Source organism: Dendrobates tinctorius, unplaced genomic scaffold (genome assembly GCF_039654945.1).
Source record: "Dendrobates tinctorius isolate UK_male_01 unplaced genomic scaffold, ASM3965494v1 ptg000021l, whole genome shotgun sequence".
NCBI lineage: Eukaryota > Metazoa > Chordata > Amphibia > Anura > Dendrobatidae > Dendrobates > Dendrobates tinctorius.
The window spans coordinates 265,496-288,359 of NW_027361689.1; the positions used below are offsets into that span (position 1 = coordinate 265,496).

The 22,864-nt window shown below is 38.5% G+C and overlaps 1 protein-coding gene across 17 annotated transcripts in view; it reads right to left on the reverse strand.

The window, feature by feature from the left end:
* The window catches only part of MYT1L (myelin transcription factor 1 like), a 729,735-nt gene that overhangs the window by 145,316 nt on the left and 561,555 nt on the right, over positions 1-22,864 (reverse strand). For 16 of the 17 annotated variants that reach the window (XM_073568131.1, XM_073568128.1, XM_073568134.1 and 13 more), the window contains one exon: positions 4,434-5,402. The exons of the other annotated variant lie outside the window; for it this stretch is intronic. In XM_073568131.1, the coding sequence (XP_073424232.1) occupies positions 4,434-5,402 (969 nt within the window). The remainder of the gene's footprint in view (positions 1-4,433; positions 5,403-22,864) is intronic. 17 annotated transcript variants of the gene reach the window in all.

The following is a 22,864-nucleotide window of genomic DNA, read 5'->3' on the forward strand; positions in this document are numbered from 1 at the left end:
ATGTGGTTAGTTCAGTCCATTAGAGCCGTAGCGGAAGTGGAATTTGAGGCTGTAATAAGGATGGAAAAATGATTCTAGTTTTTCGGTTTTGCACTTTCCTTCTGTTTAAGATGAGCAAAACAAACCTACATCAAACCTTTGTTGAGTGACCACATAAACCACAAACATTGCAATGCATTTTCCTGTTGTATTTCTGCAGGTATACTTCAGTTTTTTTTGAAGAACTAAAACACTACAGCCAGAAAATTTCTGAGAGTTTGTAAGAAATTGCGAGATTTCCTATATAAACAAGCTTTATTTTATTGTGTGTAATAGTGTTTTTGGATTAAATTCATATTTTAATCAAATATTGTGTTTTTTAACCCTATTTGAAAGTTGCATTTTAAGAAAACCCATTACGGTACCTTATGTGGAAACTACAGTTGATGATACTGTATACTGTTATTGCAGGTCATTACATCCATTATCAAGCTGGAATAAATTAGGTCATAGGTTGTACTTACATGAGATGTTTATGTAAGAATTTGTGATGGCTTTTGCCACAATTTTAAAAGTTGCAGCAATATGGATGCATATTCTAGAAAGTTGCCTTATGTGAAACTCCATTACGGTACCCTATGTAGAAATTAAAATTTACAATAGTCTAACTGTAGGTCTGAAACCCACAGTCAGGTTTGACTTGTGGTCATGTGAAAGAAGGCATACTGTATTTTTGTGGTGATGCTCTACTGTTTTTTGTGGAAAGTTTAAAAATTGCTTTAAAATAGATGCATTATTTTTTACAAAATCAGTGCTTTTTTTACTGAGATTACAAAACTTTGTCAAAAAGATCAAAAATAGTATAAAATTTTTTAAAAATGACTCATGAGAACACACCATCAATGAGAATTCAGAATTCATAGAAAGTATGTAAATGAAAAATTGTCTGCATTGAAGCAATATTTGTCTGAAAATGACCATTTCTGAGTTAAGGATTTCCCCTTTTATTATTACATCTAGTCAATCTTTTAGTGGGATTTGTATGCAAAGAAAATAAGTAGGTTTACTCCACATGTAGATTTCCTCTAAGGCTGATTTCACACATCCAACAATCATGGTCTCCTGACCTTAACTGAGCAGTCTCATATATGCCTATGAGTTTGTTGATTTCGGGCCAGGATATCGCAATAAGTACCGTAGTCAGATGTTGGACATATCAAATTATTCTAAGGGGATTTAAATTAGTATTATTTTTCTGCCTGTGCTACAGAATTTTAAGCATCATTATATGTTGTTTTGTTGTGGACATCACCCTTTGAGATACAATATGTAACAAGTGACAATTTTTCAAAGGATTTGCAGTGTTCAAAGTCGTCAAAGAAAATGTGCCATGTGTGAATATCCCTTTATGGTCTTCTACATTTAGAAAACCAACCCAGTAAACAATAAAAAAAAGTTTAGCTTTCAAATGAGGAGTGTGATCTATGGGCTAACATTTCTCCATGTGGAGAGTGACAAGGAGAAACATTACCCCATAGATCCCAGTATTAAGCCACTCATCTAGCCAAATCAGAGCTCACCGATGATGGGCAATACCCCGAAACACCGGCTTTTATCCTAAGTCATATGTCAAGGCTCATTAAAGGGTCCATATTGACTTTTAGGATTGCTACTTCCAACAGGTTCCACGAGAGTTCTAGTCCTCTTCCTTTCTGAAGAGGCAATTTGCATATTTAATTTCCCAGAAGAGCATGCATGGAGTATAAGTTTCCCAGCTCTGTCATGACAGGCCTAGCTTGTCACTCTCAACAAGAAGAAATGTTACCCCTTAGATCCCAATCTTAAGTCTCTCACCTAGCCAAATCAGATCTCATACTTTGCACTGATGAGGAGCAATATCCCGAAACACTGTGTCTGCAAATTCCGATATTGGTTTTTATCGTAAGTCATATAGCAAGGCTTGTTAAAGAGTATTGACTTTTAGGATTGCTATTTCCAACAGGTGGCACTAGAATTCTAGTCCTCTTCCTCTTTGAAAAGGCAATTTGCAAATGAGGCGTGTGAATGAGATTTGACAACAATTCATTCTTTAACGTAGGACATCCAATCAGTGCAGAACAGTCCATAGCGCAAAATGCTGAAAATTGACACTTTGGTGGTCTTTTTTTTTTAAAGCAAAAGGGGTTGTATCAATTTAGAACAAAAGTAGAGTGGATAAGTTTTATAACAAAAAAACAATAAAGGCGCATGAAATAAGTGAGGCGGAATCTGATTGGTTCCTCCAGTTTTGATATATCTTCCCCATAGAGTCCCCAAGTTTTCAGCATCCATATACAATCTATTAATACAACAAGATCAAGACCTGGCAAGAGAGTTTTCGTCTTGGTCTCAACAAAAGAAAAAAAAAACTTTCTCAATAATTAAATTGCTGACTATATCACTTGTTCTTCCAGACTGAAAATATCTCCTTCTTAGGGGCTAATGGGATCATCAATTAATCTAAGTGGAATTAATTGCATATTGTTGCGAGTGATTTAGAGACACTGAATTCATGTACCTCACACACACAGCGAGACACTTGAAGAGCATATTCATTCCACAGAGCACACTACATCAAAGCTCATTATCAACTCATAGCAATAAATATAATAAAAAGCTGATTATTCTAATTCATCAATCACCCATCATTAGCCAGCAAAATTAAATGTGTTCATAATTAGCGTCTTAATTCTGGCAAAAAAAAAACATTCTAAAATGCATTCAAATGAAGAAGCTTGTCATTTCATGAATGGCGCTGACGTCTAGGTCTAGGTTACCTAAGATCTGTGTTGTTAGTTACTACTGAATCAATATCAGGTTGGAGAGCAATTACAGACACAATCAATATTCCGATTGATTTTCCAGCAAAAGAGTCCTTTTTTTTCAATGCTCACATGCGTGGTTATGTTACTGATCCATTTGTGCTCCGACTTGTACAAAGGGGGAAGAAGAAGCAACTATACAAGTCTATGAGGCTAAAATGCACAAGGTTCTCCATGTGGAGGTTTAAGAGGACCTCTTACCAAATTGTTCATGTTGAAATGGACACATAATGTAGAGCAGGATAAAAGTTTTTTATTTTTTATTTTTTTCAATTTTGCCTTTCTGTTAGGCCACATTCAAGTGTTCAGTATTTGGTCACTATTATACATCAGTATTTGTAAGTCAAGAATCAGGAGTGGAACAATCAGAGGAAAAGTATAATAGAAACATGTCACCACTTGTATTTGTCACCCACTGGTTTTGGCTTACAAATACTGATATAAAATACTGATCAAATACTGAACGTGTGACCGTGGCCTTTCAGATGTACATTAGCAATTAATGTATTGGCACCTAATAGGTTAATTTTTGTGAAATCCAAGTGGGTGTTATTATATAGCAACTCATACATGGAGAAGAAGTACACACCCCCAGTGAAAATCATCTGATAACACCCATTCGGACTTAACTAAACTTAACTCATTAGGTGCTAAATACATTGATTGCTAATATCTCCACAATAGAGAGGCAAAATAAAAAAATAAAAAAAAAAATTCCGCTCTGCAGCCACTATTTCATAATGTGTCCAGTTCTACATGAAAATTTTGGCAATCAATCCTCTTTAAAAATTTTTTTATCTCATTTGAATTAGTAAATTTTGTTATGATTCACCAGATTAATGCATTAATGCAATTAATTGTTTCTGAGCAGAGAATAATTAAGAAAAATGGTGCCACCACAAAGCGCGCCATGACATGGAGATACAAAATTCTGTGTGCTGTCTTAATGACTCTGTGGTGCCTTAAGTTTCCCTTACAAATAAGATTAAAATTCATAGAAGTGTAAAATACTGATCATTGAAAGTGATGGTTTTAGCTGACCAATGACACACCATCATTGTCTGAAGAGAAGTCAACTGTGTGTGAAAGTCTCACCAAATAGATACCAGAAGATGCCTTTATTTGATTCACACCGGTCGACATACGAACAATAATTTGGTGAAAGATCTTTTTCCTTCTGCACAGGCCATTGCTTCCAAAGTGATCAAACAGGACTACATTGACTAATAATGTAACAGCCAACATAGAGCTAATCAGGTTGGGGTTCTTGTCTGACCAGAATCACTCTTTTGACTGGAGATTGGCTAATATGCTCCATATAATCAAAATGTATGCAATTATATAACATTAATTTATCATTGTTGGACCTGAGGTACACAAATGTGAAAGAGATACATGCATAACTTCATCAGATGTCTAAACACCCAAGTAAACTGCATTTCAGAGCACTATGGTTACGGTACTTTAAGTCTGAAGATGAGCAGTTGGTCTAGGACTTGCCACCATAACATGGACACAAAATTTTGGCCCATATTCTACTTGTGTGTGAAATCATGCGTGCAACATAAGTAGAAATAAGCATGCATATATTACCTTTTGTATAACATGGCTTTTTGACATGGCCATCATTGGACTTTGGCCTTCTGTCCTCCCCTGAGAGGTGTCTCATGGTATGTTCATCACAAATTCTCATGCTATCTCGCCTTCCAGCTTCCATGGCCATCTTGTCCCTCATTGCTTTTGCTCTCTCACTTTCTAGAGCTATGGCTTTTTCTAGCAGTGTCAGATTACCTTTTGTCATATCAAAGACTTCTTCTGACCTGTCGGAGGTGATGGAGGTAGTATCATCATCTCTTTCAATGAATTCATCCTCTTTTGCACAGCTAGAAAAAGTTCTTGACCTGGGGCTCAATTGTTCTTCAAGTCTCATTAAGTTCATCATGTCTGAATAATTCCTATCTGGCATTCGATCAGAATAGTCTTCGTCAGCCCTTGGCATTCTCATACCAATACATTGTTGTTGACTTCTATCTGAATTAGTTTCGCTAAGTTTCCGTGCAAGGTCAAAGCATTGGTTACGTAAGCATTCCAAACTGCTCAAGCACACCTCCTCGTCACTCTCCTCCACCATTTTCTCGGCATGTCCATTATTTGTAGGCTTGCCTAACATCAAATAGTTCATATTCCGTGTATCTTCATGGGAATGGTCAATATAATTCCTATCATTGAGGTTATCAGAAAGTACTACGCCATGTCCTTGTGCCAACAGTTTGAGTGAATCCACTGTTTCCCGAACAACATCACTGTCCAAGTCTAAACTGAGCTCTGTTTTCCGTCCCACGTTCTCGTTCTTGTCACTGTCGTCTTCCATGCTATTAGATGTATTGCTGTTCATTTCAGATTCCGTCCTTGCTCTGTATGCCGCATCCTCGGCTATTTTGCCAAGATTCAACAAAGACTTGGCTACCAGTTCATCGTAATTATCGTATTCATCATTATTATTATCATCCTTTTCTGTGTCATGCATTATTCGAGAGCTGTGACAATCCATTGAGTGATGGTCTAAAAAGTGAAAAGAGAAAAATAGCTAGAAGGGCTGAGTGACATTTTTGGTTGATTTAAGCCTTCATGACGTTAAACACAGCATGATGAATACCAAGATATACTTTCAATTGACAGCAGTATGTAAAGAGACAGATGCAAATAAAGATTTTTTGGATAAATTTTTGCATAGGTTTCGATTAATTATTCAGTTACATAATAAATAAATTATAAGGCTATGTGCCCACTTTAAGTATTTGGTGCAGAGGTTTCTGTTCCATTTCTGCATCTCTTGGGAGGAAAAATACAGCGTGAAATGTGTGTATTTTTGCCAAATTTTTGCCGCCTTTTCACATGTGTTTTTGTTGCACATTTTTCCCACTCATTAGCCTATATTCCCTTGATCAACATACCCTGTTGATTAGTTTTTGATGTTGCAGATTTTCTGCACCTAAGTAATAAAGGTTACATTCTTTTCTCAAAAAAAAAAATGCAACATAAAATTCTCACCAAAAACTCATCGTGGGAAAGTAGCCTTTGTGGGTAAAATCTGCAGCAAAATACTGAAAGGCCGAGGTCACACTTGCAACTGCAATGCGAGAAACTCGCGCGAGTCTCTCGCATCAATACCCGGCACTGCCGCCGGCACTCAGGACCAGAGTGTGCGGCTGCATGTATTTCTATGCAGCTGAGCGCTCCGGTCCCGAATGCCTGCGGCAGTGTTGGGTATCAATGCAAGAGACTCGCTCGAGTTTCTCGCATTGCAGTTGCAAGTGTGACCCCGGCCAAAGAATTGAATTGCTGCAGATTTAAATCTGCACCAAATCTGCAAGTCAAAATAAGCAATGTGTGCATGAGACTTAAAGATTCTCATTCACTTTGCTGGCATCAGGAAAGCCTTCGGGTTTTGTGACAAATCTGCCCATAAAACCAAAACAAAAATTCGACAAAAATGCAACATGTGCACACAGCCTATGGGTAAGTGCCATTTAAGCAGTTAGATTTAGGTATGCAGATGAAAGTAGCAGACTTTGATGCTCATACAGAAAAATGGTCTGTTTTTTACTCTTCTGAAAACAGCGCCACTCTTGTCCATAGGTTATGTCTGGTATGGCAGCTCAAACACAAAATGGAGTAGTTTTCTGAAAAAAGTAGACTATTTTTCTAATCGTAAAAATGGAGTCACTGTTGCTTATGGGCTGTGTCTGATAAAGGCAGTTTATATATATATATATGCAATATTACCTGACCTAACTTTACCTATGCTGCTGTATAATAACTGGGTACTTTATTGAATTAATGAGGAGATATTGTTCTTGTCTGTACATGTTACATTAAGTGGACTGAGCTATCTCTGCTGATGTTGGAGTGAAGGGCCAACTCCCACATAGGGGCCCACCGGGAGAATTACCGCCTTCCCCTGTGGGCCAGTCCAAGCCTGTATATGTATCTCATACAACACTTGCATAACAGTGCCACTTTTTCTGGACTTTGGATTTAGCCAGATTTTTATAATAGAGATTGCTGGGTTAGGTCTAATGCGGCACCTCTGCCCTATTCACTTGAATGGGACTGACTTGCCGTAGTAAACACAGCCTGTAGAAGGCGACTGTAGACATTTTCTAGAAGGAAGCAGGCCCTCTTATCCAATCCTAAAAAATGTGCCTCTCTTGTTCACGGAACAAGCTCATGCCCATGAGGCCAATAGTCTGGCCTGTTGTTAGACCAAACACCACGCATGGACAAAAATGCCCCTTTTCTAAAAAAGAGTAAAACAAAAACAAAACAAACAAAAATAAAACTGCATATTCATTTTATATTACTGGACAGCCTGTATTCTGCATTATCATTTATCACTGGATCATTAGATCATCTCGATTGAGATCTCACAGACTCAGCTCAGCTTTATGGCAATTGCATCCATTTTTTAGGACGTTTTGAGAAGCGAACCCTGAGTTTTGATTAGCTGCTATAGAAAATTAAACACTTTTTTCTTAGTTTTGATTATTTTTTTAAAGTGCCCTCCGGTGTGTATGCAGTGGGAAAGTCCACTAGGAGCCTACAACTAAGAGGCCCCACATTCTTTATGTTATGACGACCCCGGAACTTGGTGCAGATCCTTCCCAAAGATGTCAAGGTCTTGAATTACTTTTCACTTTGCTCAAAGCTCCGGCTGCAATTTGATTATCTAAGTACATCACATCCCGAGACACCGGCAAACATGGAGATTGCAAATTTGTCCTCCGGATGTAAGAAAACTGTCTTTCTACTGCTAAGTTTTGGAGGGAGCCACCCTGTAAGTGAATGTCCTACTTCGCAACAAGGGACAATTTTTTCCCTTCCCTCAGATAACTCTTTTGCATATTTTTCCCAAGTAACATTGTCTGTAATATTACATACTCCATCTGGATCTCCTTAAAGGGAATTTATCAGCAGTTTTTTACTACCTAATCTGAGAGCAGTATCATGTAGGACCAGAGACCCTGATTCTAGTGATATATGACTTACTGGACTGCTTGCTGAGCAGTCTGACCACGCCCCTCACCACTGAGCTGCCAATCAGTGGTGTGGGCGGGGATATACAGAGCTCAGCATTCAGAGAACTACTAGATCTGCAACAGAAAAAACAGAAATTTTATCAAAACTACAGCAAGAAGCCCTGTAAGTGACACATTGTTGTAATCAGGATCTGGAGCCCTATGTGATGCTGCTCTCAGATGGGGTAAAATAATCTGGTAATAGATTCCCTTTATTGAGAACTAACACCCCCTAGACACATGAAATACTGATCACAACTCAAGATGGATTATTTTAACCTTTGAGTGACTGACTAATACAATGTGATTTTCAGCTATAAGCCATAGATTGGTATTTGCCATTGATGGAGTAGCTCTTTAAGATTTTATATTTAAGATAGCAGAAAAAGAAACTCTAAAGTGAAGCCAAGCTTTGTTTCCGTCCCACAATAGCTCATTGCTTTCATACAGGGCAGCGAATGCACTTCATTTCTAATTCTACATCTATAGGTCTCAGCCGAGACCCCGCTCTATAATGAAGCCATTGTTTAGCCTGCAGAAATAATGTTTATCACCCAGGAATCTGTAGTATAGCTATCGCACCTCTATATTAAATTGTAAAGACTCATTATTGCCACCAAAGTGTTGTCAGAAAGTTCAGTATCGGCGGACGCCCTCGCTCCAAGTACACGTCTTCATGGGAAAGAGATTCTGGTTCTCATGGAAACACATGCCGTATAGTACGGATTGTAAGAGAAAAGGGGAAAAAGATAATAGGTGAATGGCAATAAACCAGACTGTATCATTGCCGGGGTGGAAGCTTCACATTCACACAAATTGCTTTGTGAATCACAAAAGAAAATCCAATAACTTTGTCGTATTGTGTCTGTAAGGATGGAAACTGTCAACTATTTACCAGTAATCCCGAGGACGGAAACTACCAAATGTTACAAAATAATCATTGCAGTCTGTCTCTCTGTTACCTTAATGTCTATCTATCTATCTATCTATCTATCTATCTATTTATCTATCTATCTATCTATTTATCATCTATCTATTTATCTATTATCTATCTATCTATCTATCTATCTATCTATCTAATATACATCTCTGCCAAAAATTAAGAGACCACTGCACAGTTTTATAAAAATCAGCTTCTTTCCATGTCTGACAGCCATTCCATTCCAGTGTCAGTTGAATTCCAACCAGAGTACACCTCATTCTACTTAATGTGCTTTTGGTTAGGTGATCACCTGAACCACATCTTATTTAATGAAGGAAAGTATAAAAAACCCTGCTGTGGTGTTCACAATCCTCTTGCAATAGGACAAGCTGGATGGCAAAACAAGTGCTAGTAATATCCCAAAGTAATAGGAATGAAAAATATAGCTTTACTAGCAGAGAGATACAGTGAGTGTCATGTTTCCTAAATCCTTACAATTTCTAAGATGGCAGTCCATTACAACAAGGTCAATCACCGGACATTGGGGACAACAAAGCTACAGACCGACAGAGGACGAAAACGACTCTCCACTGACCGGGATGACTGTAATCTTATTTGAATATCACTCAGCAACCGCAGGATGACATCAAGTGACCTGCAAACGGAATGGCAAATGGCAGCTGGGGTGAAGTGCATGGCAAGAACAGTTTGTAAGAGGCTACTAGAGACAGATCACAAGACATGTAAAGGTAGAAAAAAGCTTTTTATTAAGGAGAAGCAAAGGAGAGCCAGGCTGAAGTTTGCCAAAGACCATAAGGATTGGACCATAGAGGACTGGAGTAAGGTAATCTTCTCTGATGAGTCTAATTTTTAGCTTTGTCCTACACCTGGTTGTCTAATGGTTAGAAGGAGAGGCGTACAAGCCACAGTGTCTTGCACCCACTGTGATATTTGGTGGAGGATCGGTAATGATCTGGGGATGCTTCAGCAAGGCAGGAATTGTGCAGGTTAATCTTGCAAAAGACGTATGAATCAAGCCGTATACAAGGTTATCCTGGAAAAACAGTTAATTCCTTCAACTCAGGCAATGATCCCCAACTCTGAGGACTGGTTTTTCCAGCAGGACAATGCACCATGCCACACAGCTAGGTCAATCAATGTGTGGATGAAGGATGACATCAAATCCCTGTCATGGCCAGCCCAAACTCCAGACCTGAACCCCATTGAAAACCACTGGAATGTAATCAAGAGGATGATGGATAGTCACAAGCCATCAAAGAACTGCTTACATTTTTGTACCAGGATTGTCATAAGGTCACCCAAAAGCAGTGTGAAAGACTGGTAGCCAGCATGCCAAGACGCATGAAAGCTGTGATTAAAAATCATGGTTATTTCACAAACTATTGATTTCTGAACTCTTCCCGAGTTAAATCATTAGCATTGTTGCTTCTAAATGATTATCAACTTGTTTTCTTAGCAGTATTTGAGGTCTGAAAGCACTGTTTTTATAAATTTTGACCATTTCTCCTTTTTAGAAAAAACAAACAAAATTTAGGGCTTGGAAATTTGGAGACTTGTAGTCAGAAGTTTATAGACTAAAAGAACAATTTACGGTACATTTTACTCAAAAATCAGACAAACTGAAAATTTGGAAGTGGTCTCTTAATTTTTGCCAGAGCTGTCTGTCTGTCTATCTATCTCCCTATCTATCCATTAGTTATCTATTATCTATCATCTATCTATTTTCTATAATCTATCTATCTATCTATCTATCCATTCATTATCTATGTATTTATGTTTCTATTATCTATCTATCTATCCTTTATTTATTTATCTATCTATCCATTATCTATCTATCTATCTATCTATCTATCTATCTATCTATCTATCTATCTATCTATCTATCTATCTATCCATCTATCTATCCATTATCTATGTATTTATGTTTCTATTATCTATATATCCTTTATTTATCTATCTATCTATCTATCTATCCATTATCTATCTATCTATCTATCTCATCTATATATATATATATCTCTATCTATCCATTATTTATCTATTATCTATCATCTATCTACTTTCTATAATCTATCTATCTATCTATTTATCTATCCATTATCTATCTATCTATTTATCTATCTATTATCTATCATCTATCTATTGATCTATCTATCTATCAATTATCTGTCTGTCTATCTCTGTATCTATCTATCTATCTATCTATCTATTATCTATCTATCTGTCTCTATAGGTATCGTAGTGTCATTTTTGTGTACTGCTACTAGATGAAGTGGAGGAATCCTTTTGCTAGTTATATGATTTGTGATTCAGGAGATAGTCTGGACTATTCTACGTCAGGCGGAAGCTTACGTGTCAGCGCTGCTCCTCCCTGTCGTCCTTACACGCTGCGCTGTTATCCGTCCTCCTCATCCTTTACACTTATGAAAGTATCACATTCTCCTGCTGTCTGGATGTGAGACATGCTCAATAATGCAATACCACATAAAAGCAAAAAAAAATTCTTGTTATTGATCCTGTGTCGGCTTTATTCCTTGAAATCACGTCAAGTTTAGTTAATTTAGAAACATATTGGTAATATTTCCAAAAAGTCAAGTTTTTATTTCTATTTTGAAGGCTGTGAAATGAAAGGGCAACCTTGAGTAGCAGCAGCTCCGACAATCGCCAACAAGTAACATGGGAGTTCCGTGAAGGGTCCTGCTCTGTTTCTGAAAACTAGGAACAGTCCCTGCAAATTTACAGCAAGGAGAGAGACACAATGGACTCTGTGCCAAGGTATCTCAGGGGCATCATGGTGGCACAGTGGACAAATGCCTTAACCCCTTAAAACCCAGGCCATTTTTTGTTTTCGCGCTTTTGTTTTTCACTTCCCTTCTTCCCTGAGCCATAACTTTTTATTTTTCCGTCAATAAGGCCGTGTGAGGGCTTGTTTTTTTGCAGGATGAATTGTACTTTTCTACGACATCATTGGTTTTAACATACTGTGTACTGGAAAATGGGAAAAAATTTCCAAGTGCTGTGAAATTGCAAAAAAAAGTGCAATCCCACAGTTGTTGCTTTTTTTTTTTTCTACCAGATTCACTAAATGCTGAAACTGACCTGCCATTATGATTCTCCAGGTCACTACGAGTTCACAGACACCACACATGTCTAGGTTATTTTTCATTTAAGTGGTGATAAAAAATTCCAAAGCTTGTTAAAAGAAAAATTGTGCCATTTTCCGAGACCCATAGCGTCTCCATTTTTCGTGATCTTGGGTTGGGTGAGGGCTTAGTTTTTGCACGCAGAGCTAACATTTTAATGATACCATTTTGGTGCTGATATGATCTATTGATCGCCTGTTATTTCATTTTATTGCAATGTAGCAGTGACCAAAAAAACCTAATTCTGTCGTTTTGACTCTTTTTCTCATTACGCCGTTTAACGATCGAGTTAATTCTTTTTTTCTTTTGATAGATCGGGTGATTCTGAACGCAACGATACCAAATATGTGTATGTTTGATTTTTTTATTGTTTTATTTTGAATAGGGCAAAAGAGGGTAGTTGAACTTTTATTTTTTTTTATTTTTTTAATATTTTTTAACACATTTTTTTTTTTTTACATTTGGCATGCTTCAATAGTCACCATACGAGACTATAAACTGCCATAATCCAATCTGCTCTGCTACATACAGGCGATTATCAGATTGCTTGTATTTACGTAGCAGAAATGCTCACTTGCTATGAGCGCTGACCACTGGGGGACGCTCATAGCAATCTGGCAGTGACAACCATGGAGGTCTGCTTGAAACCTCTGGTTATCATGCCAATCCATCGGTGACCCACGATCACGTGATGAGGTCACCGATGGGTGGGATTTCCAGTGCGCTTGCTAGAAGAGTGCATTAAATGCTGCTGTCAGAAATTGACAACGGCATTTAACTAGATAACAGTCGCAGGTGGATCGCAATCCAACCGCAGCTGTTGCGGGCACATGTCAGCTGTATACATCAGCTGACATGTGCCCGGAAAGGTAGTTTATGAATTTCCACAAAAATTTAAAATAACCAATAAATTTCCTTCAACTTCACAATTGTGTCCCACTTGTTGTTGATTCTTCACCAAAAATTTACATTTGGTATCTTTATGTTTGAAGCATGATATGTGGGAAAAGGTTGAAAAGTTCCAGGGGGCCGAATACTTTTGCAAGGCACTGTATGTTCTCAGCAGCACATTGTTTCCCCATGACATGATCTCCTATGATCGCAATGTGGAGAGCACAAGGTACCTATGTGGATTACTGACAATATGGACCTATGTGTATTACCGACAACATGGATCTATGTGGATTAATGACAATATGGACCTATGTGGACTGCTGACAACATGGACCTATGTGGACTGATGATAACATGGACCTATGTGGACTGATGATAACATGGACCTATGTGGACTGATGATAACATGGACCTATGTGGACTGATGATAACATGGACCTATGTGGACTGATGATAACATGGACCTATGTGGACTGATGATAACATGGACCTATGTGGATTGATGATAACATGGAGTTATGTGGACTGCTGAAAACATATGGTCTATGATCTTGGCCAGCACACTTCCATTATCACACATTCCTATAGGCTAAGAGGAGCATCTGTGTGGCGGATGCAGTTTTCCGAGGCCTCCACATGCCGTCATTCCCTTGCAGACATGATCACAGTCTCTTGCACAGCTCTTGCCAAATATCTATGTCTCCAAGAAAAAACTGTGATACTAGAGTTGAAAATATCTCCTCGGCACCTGTCCCAGCACTCTTACTGAATGATTTTCTGGTGTGTTTTCGGGAGGGCGTCTGTGAACATCTGTTAGTCATAAATGTGTGTGGATTATGTCCGTATAAAAGCAATGCAACTGAAATTCTTATTCACTGATTCTATCATTTATAAAATATTAATATATGGAAACTACAAAAAAAAATAATTTTTTATGTTATTTATCAAAATATGAATCAAAAGCAGTGACAAATCTGGAAAATATGGCTATTCCTTTTAAATGGAAGCTTTAATCCGCTGCCAAGACTGTATCTGTGTCCTAGGAATACTTCCTATCATGTCCATTGTTATGGAAAACTGTCCAAGCAATCATCGTTTACACGACATATGTACAGTACCTCCAATTGCCACCAGGGCCGCGCCAACTCACTCTGAATCAGCTGCAATTACAACATAAGAGAAATGATTGACATGCCCGGCACTCCCCGACCTTCTTCTTCCAGAGCTGAAAATAGTGTGCATGCATGGCAGTTGCTTTGCTCCCATATAGTTCTTTTTTAAAGAAACCACCGGAGCACTAAACAGAGGAGGACATGACTTGAGGAGGGGTGAACCTTTAACTCCTGCATCTTTGTTTGTATAGCAGTGTAGACTTTAAGCAAGAGTGATGAGCTTTAAGAGGAATGAACACAGTACGTCTGTGCCTGGTGTGTTACTGTGAGGAGGGTGGGGCTTATATAGAGGGCAGTCTATCTCTGTCTACCTCTCTCCTCTTTCTGTCATGAACTGGAAGAAATGTCATAGGATATACATAGGATAATCTATGGATATTGTCGGACAGTGGTTGCGTGTGTAAGCTTAGCACCTCATATCACGTACAGATCTAGCAAAGGTTACCTAGACTCAGATCAGACATGACAGGGAGATCATGGCACAAAAAAATGTACTTTGTCACCTATCGTGACATTGGTCAAAATCTTGGTCAACGTTATCTTAAGTTGGATTACCTTCTGTAACAAGTTTATCAAGATAGTGCTTAGAAAGTTATAATAACCTTCACTATATCTGCAATTGTCAGTTTTCTTGGGTGTGCAGGAACAGCTTGGGTTGTCCAGGACTTCCATATAAATGGCATATGCTTATGATAGGTCATCGATATCTGGTTGGTATGGATGTGATAGCCCTCCTATCAGCTGTTTCTAGTGTAGCCTTAGACCAGATGTGCTGAATTGTGGAGCTGTGCAGCACATCACCATCAACGGAATTGAGGCTGTGACCTAGTGCTGCATATCTTTTCCCTAATGATTCAAATAGGAGGTGGATGTGCAATACCTAGCAGCAGCCATTATTCCGTTGAGGGAGTTGTGCTGTGCAGCTCAACATCTCAACACATCTGGCCACCACATCTCCACCAATCAGATATTGATGATTTATCCGGAGGGCAGACGCATAATGCTGTAGATTCTCTCATCAGAGAGAATAGGATCGATTAAACAAATCACACTGTGATCAGATTTTAATTAAAGTGTGATCAGAGTGTGATACAATTCTTTCCGATGAGGAAAAGATGGAAAAAAAAAATTCTTCATCTTCTCTGTTCTGTCAGTCTGCAGAAATCGGACTGCGCTGAGGTGTCATCCTAGTGCAGTCCAATGTTTTCCATGGACTCTTTGCGTTGAACGGCTGTGTGTGATCTGAATATTGGATCAAACTTAGACATGCAGCAATCTGACATGCGCATGGCCCAATAGAACAACATTGGTTCGAGTGCGATCCCATGTTTTGTTGGATTGCACTCGGACCGAAAATACGGCCATGTGCACGAGCCAGTGGCCATGTGCTTTAGCCTATATAAATGTGGCCTTGAGCCAGATGATGGTAAATCAAACTGAGATCGGAACATAATGCTCTGACTGATCGGCAGCTCTTCTGACCCAAGGGTGACAGCTCCATATATTTTTGTACAGCTGTCATGCTCAGATCAGGAGAGCCACCAGCAGCTCGTGCAATGTGATCAACACTCGTTCCAAATTATTTGGTTGTTTGACTGCACCCTAAGGATAGGACATCAATATAAATGCCCCGGACAACCTCTTTAACCTCTTCACCTCCAAGCCTGTTTTCACTTTCATGACCAGACCAAATTTTACAATTCTGACCAGTGTCAATTTATGAGGTAATAACTCTGGAACGCATTAACGAATCCCAGTGATTCTGAGTCTGTTTTTCATGACATATTGTACTTCATGATAGTGTTAAATTTGGTCGCTATGACTTGAATTTATTTGTGAAACAATCAGAAATTTGGCAAAAATGTAGAAAATTTCACAATTTTCAAACTTGTAATTTTTATGCCCTTAAATCAAAGAAAAGTTAATTAATAGCATTTATCCCATGTCTGCTTTACATCAGCACAATTGTTGAAGCATAATTTTTATTGTTAGGAAGTTAGAAGGGTTAAACGTTGACCAGCGATTTCTCATTTATTCAACAAAATTTGCAAAACCATTTTTTTAGGGACCACCTCACATTTGAAGTTACTTTAACGGGTCTAGATGACAGAAAATACTCAAAAGTAATATAATTCTTAAAACTTCACTCTTCAAGGTACTCAAAACCAACATTCAAACTTCTTCTTATTCAAGAAGTTTATAAACTCTTCAGGTGCTTCACAGGAATTTTTTGGAGTGTGGATTTACATTACATGTGAGTTTACATTTAAATTTTTTTCATCAAAATTTTACTTTAGTCCCAATTTTTTATTTTTACAAGGTTAACAGGAGAAATAGAACTCCAACATTAGTTGTGCAATTTCTCCTGAGCATGTGAATACCCCATATATGGGTGAAAACTACTGTTTGGGCATCTGGCAGGGCTCATAAGGGAAGGAGCACCGGCTGGCTTTTTGAGTGCAAAATTGGCTGGAATTGAGAGCGGTCGCCATGTCACGTTTGGAAAGCCCCTATATGCCTATACAGTGGAAACCCCCGACAGGTATCCCAATTAAGGAAACTAGACCCCTCCAGGATCTTGTGTGAATGTGTGATGTGCTTCACAGAAATTTATATTGTTGAGCTGTAAAAATGAAAAATCACTTTTTTTCCACAAAAATGTTGCTGTAGGCCAAAATATTTTTTTTTTCATAAGGGTAAAAGTTTAAAATGGACCCCCAAATTTGTTGTGAGTATGTTGCTATTACATATGTGGATGAGAACTATTGTTTGGGTACATGGCAGGTCTTGGAAAGGTAGGAATGACATTTGGAATGCAGACTTTGATGGAATGGTCTGTGGGCGTCATGTCGCGTTTGAAGAGCCCTGATGTACCTAAACAGTGGAAACCCCCCCATAACTAACCTTATATTGGAATTGATCTGTTTCCTGGTATGTGAATCTTATAATGTAGTGGAATACGTAAGTTGTGTAGCGTGCATCAGGTTGGCATACGTGAGTTGCTTAGTGTACGTCAGGTTGGCATATGTGCGTTGTATAGTGTACGTCTGGTTGGCATATGTGAGTTGTATAGTGTACGTCTGGATGTGTGGTACAGTTTGAAGCATTCTTTTATACAGTCAAGTACTGATCAGCGCTTGGCGGCAGAAGGTGTAGTGGGGGAAAAGGGGCGAAAGGTGGCAAGATGGATTGAGGTGGATTAGGAAAAATCAGGGATCAGGTACAGATCAGGATGGATCAGGAACGTCTTCTTTCTTCTTTTCTCTTTCAGGAATCGCAGGAACACCAGCAGCAGTGATAGCACAGGCTTCAAAAAGTCTGTGGCACCACAAGGCCCAGCAGAGCGTGACACAACAGCACTATGACTGATCTGCACATGTTTGAATCTAGAATGAAGAAGTACAATGTGGTCATACTGAGGTCAGATCATATCTGTGCACATCATCGTCCGATCTCACCAGTCAGAGATGGGCCTGGTGACACTGGCTTTGAGGGGCTCCTGCCTATGATTGGTGCTTTTACAGCAACGATCATAAGCTGGACATCAGTGTTTGAGGTAATTTAATTGCCTGACAAACTGAAAAAACTGTGATTGGCTGTTCAGAATTGAACAGTTTATGGCTATAGACACTGATCACAACCTCAGCTCCACTATTATTCAATTATCACTGAGGAGAGACCAAGCTTTTCTCTGGCACCCTGCACTTATTACATGGCTGTTATTCTTGTCCCAATGACTAATAAAGAGCATTTGTGTGTTTTCTGTACAGTGAATGTGTCTGCAGATTCACAGTGGGAAACACCGCAGAGATTTCTACTGGCCCAAAGCAATTTAAAGTTTGCAATGTCCCGAACTGCAGAAGTGAAGAGGCCGTTTATCAAAGCCGCCGAGCATATCAGCAACAACACCAGATAGACAGACGGCCAAGGAGCATTTAGAGATTTCACTATAGATGTAGCACAGAATAGTAAGGTCACATTCATGGTGCATGGTAAATCTTGCTGAATTTCTGCATGATATTTTTTAGGTACACCCCTCTAAAAACTGTAAAAACATGTAAAAAAAAAAAAAATTAAAAATCTACACAAAATGATTCAATAGTTTTATCTAAAGATAACATAAAACACCAAAAACTATGGAAGAATATTTAGAATCGAGAGTCCTCAGTGGTTGATACCTTTTAATGGCTAACTGAAAAGATGGTAACACATTGCAAGCTTTCGAGACTACTCAGGTCTGTTCATCAGGCTAGACTAATACAAAATCTGAAGAATTACATTTATACACAACACAGCACAGAAATAACGCAATAGATAAGACAAGTGATGTGAAGCAGAATTGTCATTATAGGAGAGGGTTAAGCATAAACATTGGAGCAGTTCATAGATAAGGACCGTGAAAGTTTTTTTATTATTTTTATCTAAATAAAAAAAAATTAAAAAAATTCATTTTTCACCTTTCTCACTAGGCTTAGTATCCCGTTACACATAGTGAGGCTCCAGCGATCCTGAGAACGATACGACCTGGTAAGGATTGCTGGAGCGTCACTACATGATCGCTAGTAAGCTGTCAGACAGGCAGATCTACAGTATTCAATGATGCAGCAATGATACGGCGATCCTCGGCGGTCGTTGGGACCTTGTCACTCAGCAGCTATTCTGATGATACAGACCTCGATACATGTGCGTCAATGTAGTCGCTTGTCGTTGTTACAGTGTCAAACACAGCGAGCATCGACACTGACGATCAAAAAATGGCCTAGGACATTCGAGCACGATCAGCGAGATCACAGCGGGGGCCCGGTTGCTGCTGAGTGTCACATGTAGCGACTCAGGTCCTATCTTTCATGGGCTTTTTATCTGAGCATGCGCTAATCACTATTAGGCTGGGGTCACACTTGCGAGTGCAATGTGAGTTTCTCCCATTGCACTCTCAAAGGTGACCCTGGCCTTAGACTACGGTCACACTATCTGAATTTGGTCAGTATTTGAGATCAGTATTTGTAAACCAGAACCAGGTGAGGAACGATCAGATGAAAAGTATAATAGAAACACGTCACCACTTCAGTATTTATCACCCACTCCTGGTTTTGGCTTCCAAATACTGATGTAAATTACTGACCAAATACTGAACGTTTGAAAGCGGCGTAAGGGTCATTATGAAAAATAGGGGGATAGCTTAGCTATAACATCCCCTATTGTGGATAGTGGATTCTATGTTATCTACATCACATAGAAGTAAACATTTCTATGCTGAAAAGTATTCTGTAAAGATCAGAAAGTGTGAGTTTCTAGTATAAAACCTGTATGAAAATTGCACCATTTTTTTCAGCAGATTGTGATATGAATATTAAAAACAAAGTCTCAAAAATGTAAAAATACAATTACTATTAAAACCTGAATGAAACAATAAGTCAATTTCTGATCCCACATTTGATTAAACAATAATAAGCTATATTGTACTTAGGAAACATCATAAATATCTGATTCTTGAGGTTTTCCTGTCTTGGACCCAAACTAATTGTAAGAAGTCGTTCTGCTGTGTGAGCAACAAAGAAAAGCAAGATACCGGGGAGGTACACGTTTTCCATAATTCCCATAGAATTTAATGGAAATAGCCATTCAGCTCACATTTATTACTCCCCCAGCAGACTCACACAACCAAAGTTTTCAAGAAAAGTAGGGATCCAAGGGACGGAATCCCCATCTACTAGACATATATGACATGTTATAATTCAATCACTTGCAGTTTTCAAGATCCAAGGTTATCAGTGAATAGAAGTATTAAAGGAGTATTATCAATGTATTAAGTTGCTATAATTAGCTAGCATGAAAATAAACAAGTTTGCGTTTGACTTGTTTTTTATACCTGCTGTCATTTTTCTGAAATGAGAGTTAGTTTACATCATTCATAGTCCACAATTGGTTTCCAAAGAACTCACCCACTAATACTTTCCCAGACCCTGGCCATGTATGTGCAGTAGCTTTTTTCCAGAAGAGGAGTCAACTCCTAGCATTCCAGTCACCTCTCTCCAACCAATTGATTTCTATACAGCAGGTTTCTCTACACCTCCCTCCCTCTTAGCTACTCATTAGCTGCTGCTATAAATCTTGAAAACTCACTAGCCCCTACCATCACCTAATTTCAGAACAAGTTGCTGTGCAATAGCTATATTTAAATATAATAATATCCGTGTAGACTCCAGAACAAACCATTGACAGATGAACCTTTTACAGCAGCACTTATGCTAAGCTTTAAATTTCTGGTAATTCTGCACCTCTGCTGCTCACCAGAGCTGTCACTCAAAGAGGAGAACCCGCGCTGCCAGAAACCAGGAAGTAAAGAGACTGCATAGCTCTGAGCTGCATAGGAGACAACTTAATAATAACCGTTAAAGAGCATTGTTCTGTCTCCGACATTTAATTTATAATCTTTGATTGTCTATCTGATAATATTACTAGTGAATATCCAGAATGTTCAGTTTCTTCCATAGATTTAATGTTTTCATTGTTTCTTGCTCCATCTAGTGACCAGAGTCATAACCGCAGTGTTATTGTGTGTTTTACTTCCTGAATCTTTTTTACCTCCGTTCACAATGGATTCTGTGAAGATTGCAGGGCACCTTGGTAAGCTTTGCATAGGATTATGGTTAGTCCAGCCCCCATTTTCCCTCCAGTTCTCCATTTTCCCTCAGCCTGCATCCTGGAAGCATCTCATTTCTCATCTCCCCTTGTGACAGCATCGCTGGTATGTAAACATGCTTCCTATGTCTAATTCCTGTCTCAGATCAACCTGCTCAGTTAGTTCTCCCCTGCTCAGCTATTAGTGCAGATGTTGATTTACATTGTATCATGTAATATATATTCTTGCTGAACCCAGTATTGATTCTATGCATGTATGTTGGTATTGTAGTTTCACCGCACCAATATACCATCACGTTCAATAAAACACAGATTCAACCTACAGTCTCCTTATTTGACCCCGGTATAGCAGTTTAGCTGCCTGTATAAGCTACCTGAAATCTGCTTCATTTAGTGAGGACAGAACAAGCATGTTCACATTTTGACGATTTATTGCAGAGATTTCTACAAGTATTTTAGAAATCCATGCACAGTCTGCAGAAACAGCCCATTTGCATGTAGGCAAAGGATTTTTTAAGTTAAGGAATCTGCAACTAATCTGCTACATATTGACACCCCACAACTGTTTTCATTCAGAGGCTAAAAATGTGTCCTGATCATATTTATAGTGATTATAGATCTCCCATGGGTCTTGAAGGGGTAATCTTCTTCCTTGCAAAAACTAATAGCTGATCTAAGGAGTCTAAAGCCCCACATACACCTAAGATGGCCAAACAAATGTCTCTCACGTACACAGGAGCGCGTTCTCTTCTCCTGTTTTCACTATGAAAGCCGTTGTTAGATATCTCTAACTTATCTCTTAGAAACTAAATGGCAGTCTGAATCCTGACATGCCAGATCCTTAACTCAATCAACATCATAACTGTAGGTCAAACCCATCAATAATGGTGGGTTTAGCTGACGCTAGTCTAATGTGTGCGGGGGGTTTACAGGCCAAGAAATGCACAATGGAGAAAAAAATATGCAAATTTGCTCTACAACAAAAAGAAAAGAATACTGTCTCTCTAGTGTCACCTATTGGAGGCATTTACCATGCAGGTTAATGTCCAAATCTTTATCAAGCCTTGCAGCAGCACCAAGGTTATGTGAATATGATATCATAAGGATAAATCCTGTTTTCTTTGGAGTTTTAAAATAATCCTAAAAAAAAACCCATAATCATCTTTACCTTCCTTATGTGAGGGAGATAACTTGATATAACACATAACCAATTAGTTCTTAAGCCATTCTTCCTCACTATCTTCATATGCAATTACTGAAGGATTAATATTTCCTACACATTCTACCACCTATTTCTTACAGTGTGACGGGGCTGACCAGATACCACCTCACCATTAATCCCTTATTGCTCACAGGGGATTTCCACGCACCCAATTAGCAGGGGAGTGTGGTAAGGAATTTAGTTTATTAGAAGTAAATTATGCTCACGAAAATAAGGTAGGCATCATTAGCTTAAAAAGGGTTGATTATACGACTACTGGTCTTTTGATGTGCAAAATTGCTAAAATGAGCAGGTAACTACCATAATAACATCTATCTATCTATGTATCTACCTACACTTGAAACCAGAATTCTACATACACTATATAAAAATATAAAAATACATATCTGCATGTTGTTCTCAATATCTAACATTAAATCATAATAAACCTTTCCCATTTTAGGTCAATTAGGATTACCATAATTATTAATGTTTGCCAAATGCCAGAATAATGAGAGAATGTTTTAAGGCATTTTTATTACTGACTGGAAAGCCAAAACTTTACATACACTAAGATTACTTTGCCTTTAAACATTTCCTGACTGTACATATGATGATGTCATGTGTTTGGAAGTTTCTGTTTTTTGGCAACATCTGAGTTAATTAGAGACACACCCGTGGATGTATTTTAATGCACACCTGAAACACATTCCTACTTTGTGTAGCATCATGGGAAAGTCTCAAGATATCAACCAAGATATCAGGAAGAGAATTGTGGACTTGCACAAGTTTGGCTAATCATTTGGTACAATTTCAAGATACCCGAAGGTGCCTCGTTCATCTGTGCAAACAATTATATGCAAGCACAAAAAAGATGGAAATGTCCAGCCATCATACCGCTCAGGAAGGAGACGAGTTCTGTGTCCCAGAGATTAACGTGCTTTGGTACGA